Below are 2,423 nucleotides of genomic sequence, written 5' to 3'. Positions count from 1 at the left end.
TACATTTACATAATTGCTTTCCTCTCTGCAGTTTGTATCCTCATATGTATGCCAGAGCATACATCAACTTTAAAAACCAAGAGGACATTATTTTGTTCAGGGATCGCTTTGATGGTTATGTATTCCTTGACAATAAAGGTGAGTTCTGGTAACTGAAATAAAAAGGGAATTTCTTTGTCATTTGTATGTTTAAGACAATGTGTGCATTGCGTTGCTTCCTAGGTGATAAAATGTGCAACATTTAAGTAAAGAGTTTTACACAGTTGATAAGCTCGTTGCAGTCTTATAAATAGACATGTGACTTTTCACAGTCCTTGGTTATTGTTATTAACTTACTATTTTTTAAATTTGATCAACTGAGTGAAATTGCAACTATTTTCTCCTCGTGTGACAAATTTTTTGCCCTGGCTTAAACCTGCTGTTTTGACTATAGAGTTTCAGCTGCAGTACTGATAAGTGACTCTTAAACTTGTTTGATAAGTTTTAAATATTTACTTCTTATTTTGCTTCAAAGACAAACATTTATTTAATTCACATCCATTAAGCCAACAGTTCCCAGTTGGGATACTGTTGAACATTCTCACAAAGTTGTACATAATTAAAACGTGAAACTTGATACATTGGCCGAGGCGGTGGCTCAGGCCTGTAATCCCAGCACTTTGGGAGGCCAAGGCGGGCGGATCACAAGGTCAGGAGATCGAGACCATCCTGGCTAACACGGTGAAACCCCGTCTGTACTAAAAATACAAAAAATTAGCCGGGCGTGGTGGCGGGTGCCTGCAGTCCCAGCTACTCGGGAGGCTGAAGCAGGAGAATGGCGTGAACCCAGGAGGCGGAGCTTGCAGTGAGCCGAGATCGCGCCACTGCACTCCAGCCTGGGCGACAGAGCAAGACTCCGTTCCAAAAAAAAAAAAAGAAGAAGAAACTTGATACATCTCGCCTGTAATCCCAGCACTTTGGGATGCCGAGGCAAGTGGATCACGAGGTCAGGAGATCGAGACCAGCCTGGTCAACATGGTGAAACCCCGTCTCTACTAAAAATACTAAAAAAAATTAGCCAAACACGGCGCCTGTAATCCCAGCTACTCAGGAGGCTGAGGCAGAAGAATCGCTTGAACCCAGGAGGCAGAGGTTGCAGTGAGCCGAGATCACGCCACTGCACTCCAGACTGGCAAGAGAGCCAGACTCTGTCTCAAAAAAAAAAAAAAAAACTTGATACTTCTCTTACTTTATATCTAGAAAGGTCCAGTCTATAGGCAAGACACATTTCTGCTTTAACACTCTATTATATGCTACCTACAACATTTAGCCAGAGAATGTCTAAGCTGCCATTTGCCACTTTTCTTTTTGGTTTGCAATTATAGGTAAATAGTGTGTCTTCTTGTTTAGTTTTGATTTTTTCAATGTTCCTTCAAAGTTGGTAAAAATTAAATTTTTGTCAGGGACTATGCCAGTAAAAGTTGAAGGATTGCCAGTGTTTGTCCAACTTTTGTTAATCTCCCCAAGCCAGCTATTTTTCCACTCCCACTATTTTATTCCAGTAGATATATAACTAGATTCTAGTTACTTAGCCTGGAAATCTGAGTTGTGTTTAATTTTTTCCTTTTTTAAAATCTCTTACATGTAAGTTATGAATCTTGTCAATTTATTGTTTATCTTTTGAGACAGGGTCTCCACCCAGGTTGGAGTGCTGTGCCACAATCACAGCCCACTGCAGCCTGGAATTCCTGGACTCAAGCAACCCTCCCACCTCAGCCACCTGAGTAGCTGGGACTACAGATGCATGTCACCATGCCTGGCTAATTTTCTTTAAATTTTTTTATAGGGATGGGGTCTTGCTATGTTACCCAGGCTAGTCTTGAACTCCTGGGTTCAAGTGATCCCCCCACCTCAGCCTCCCAAAGTGCTGGGATTACAGGTGCAGGCCACCGTACCCAGCCCAACACCACTTATTAAAGAAACTATCTTTTCCCCATTGTGGTTTTTGTTTGTTTGTTTGTTTTGTTTTGTTTTTAAATCTTAGAGACAAGGTCTGCTTATATTGCCCAGGCTGGATTTTATTGTTTTTTTAATATTTTGTTCACCTAGACTTACAGTCACCCTTTATGTTCTCATCACTTAATGTCTAGACAACCACTGTCTCTAAACTTACAGGATTTTCCATTTTGCCATTCTTGTATAATTATATTGCCATGAAATTAATCTTTTTGAAAATAATGATTTAAATTAACGGTTGGGGGAAAAGAGTCCAAACTCCTTAGCCTGGTAGTCAGGGTCCTCCATATTCTGGCCTCACTTCTGTTTCTTCAGCCTGTCTTCCACAATTTCCCTCTGTTTCAGTCTGGTTTATCTATTCCTTCTCAAATATATTTTGGTTTTGGTTTGTATTTTGTTTTTTTCATTTTCTTTTCTTTTTTTCTTTT

General features: G+C 40.1%; 1 protein-coding gene across 4 annotated transcripts in view; it reads left to right on the top strand.

Annotated features, from left to right (window-relative positions):
* Nucleotides 1-6: 6 nt before the first annotated feature.
* UPF3B (UPF3B regulator of nonsense mediated mRNA decay) overlaps nucleotides 7-2,423 on the top strand; it is a 20,088-nt gene continuing 17,671 nt past the window's right edge. For all 4 annotated transcript variants that reach the window (XM_017862800.1, XM_017862799.1, XM_017862803.1 and 1 more), the window contains exon 1: nucleotides 7-138. In XM_017862800.1, the coding sequence (XP_017718289.1) occupies nucleotides 45-138 (94 nt within the window). In that variant the 5' untranslated portion in view covers nucleotides 7-44. The remainder of the gene's footprint in view (nucleotides 139-2,423) is intronic.

The sequence above is a fragment of the Rhinopithecus bieti genome, unplaced genomic scaffold (assembly GCF_001698545.2).
Source record: "Rhinopithecus bieti isolate Rb0 unplaced genomic scaffold, ASM169854v2 scaffold_67448, whole genome shotgun sequence".
In the NCBI taxonomy this organism is placed as follows: Eukaryota; Metazoa; Chordata; class Mammalia; order Primates; family Cercopithecidae; genus Rhinopithecus; species Rhinopithecus bieti.
Note: the sequence above shows the minus strand (reverse complement) of the source record. Positions and strands in the feature narration are given on the sequence as shown.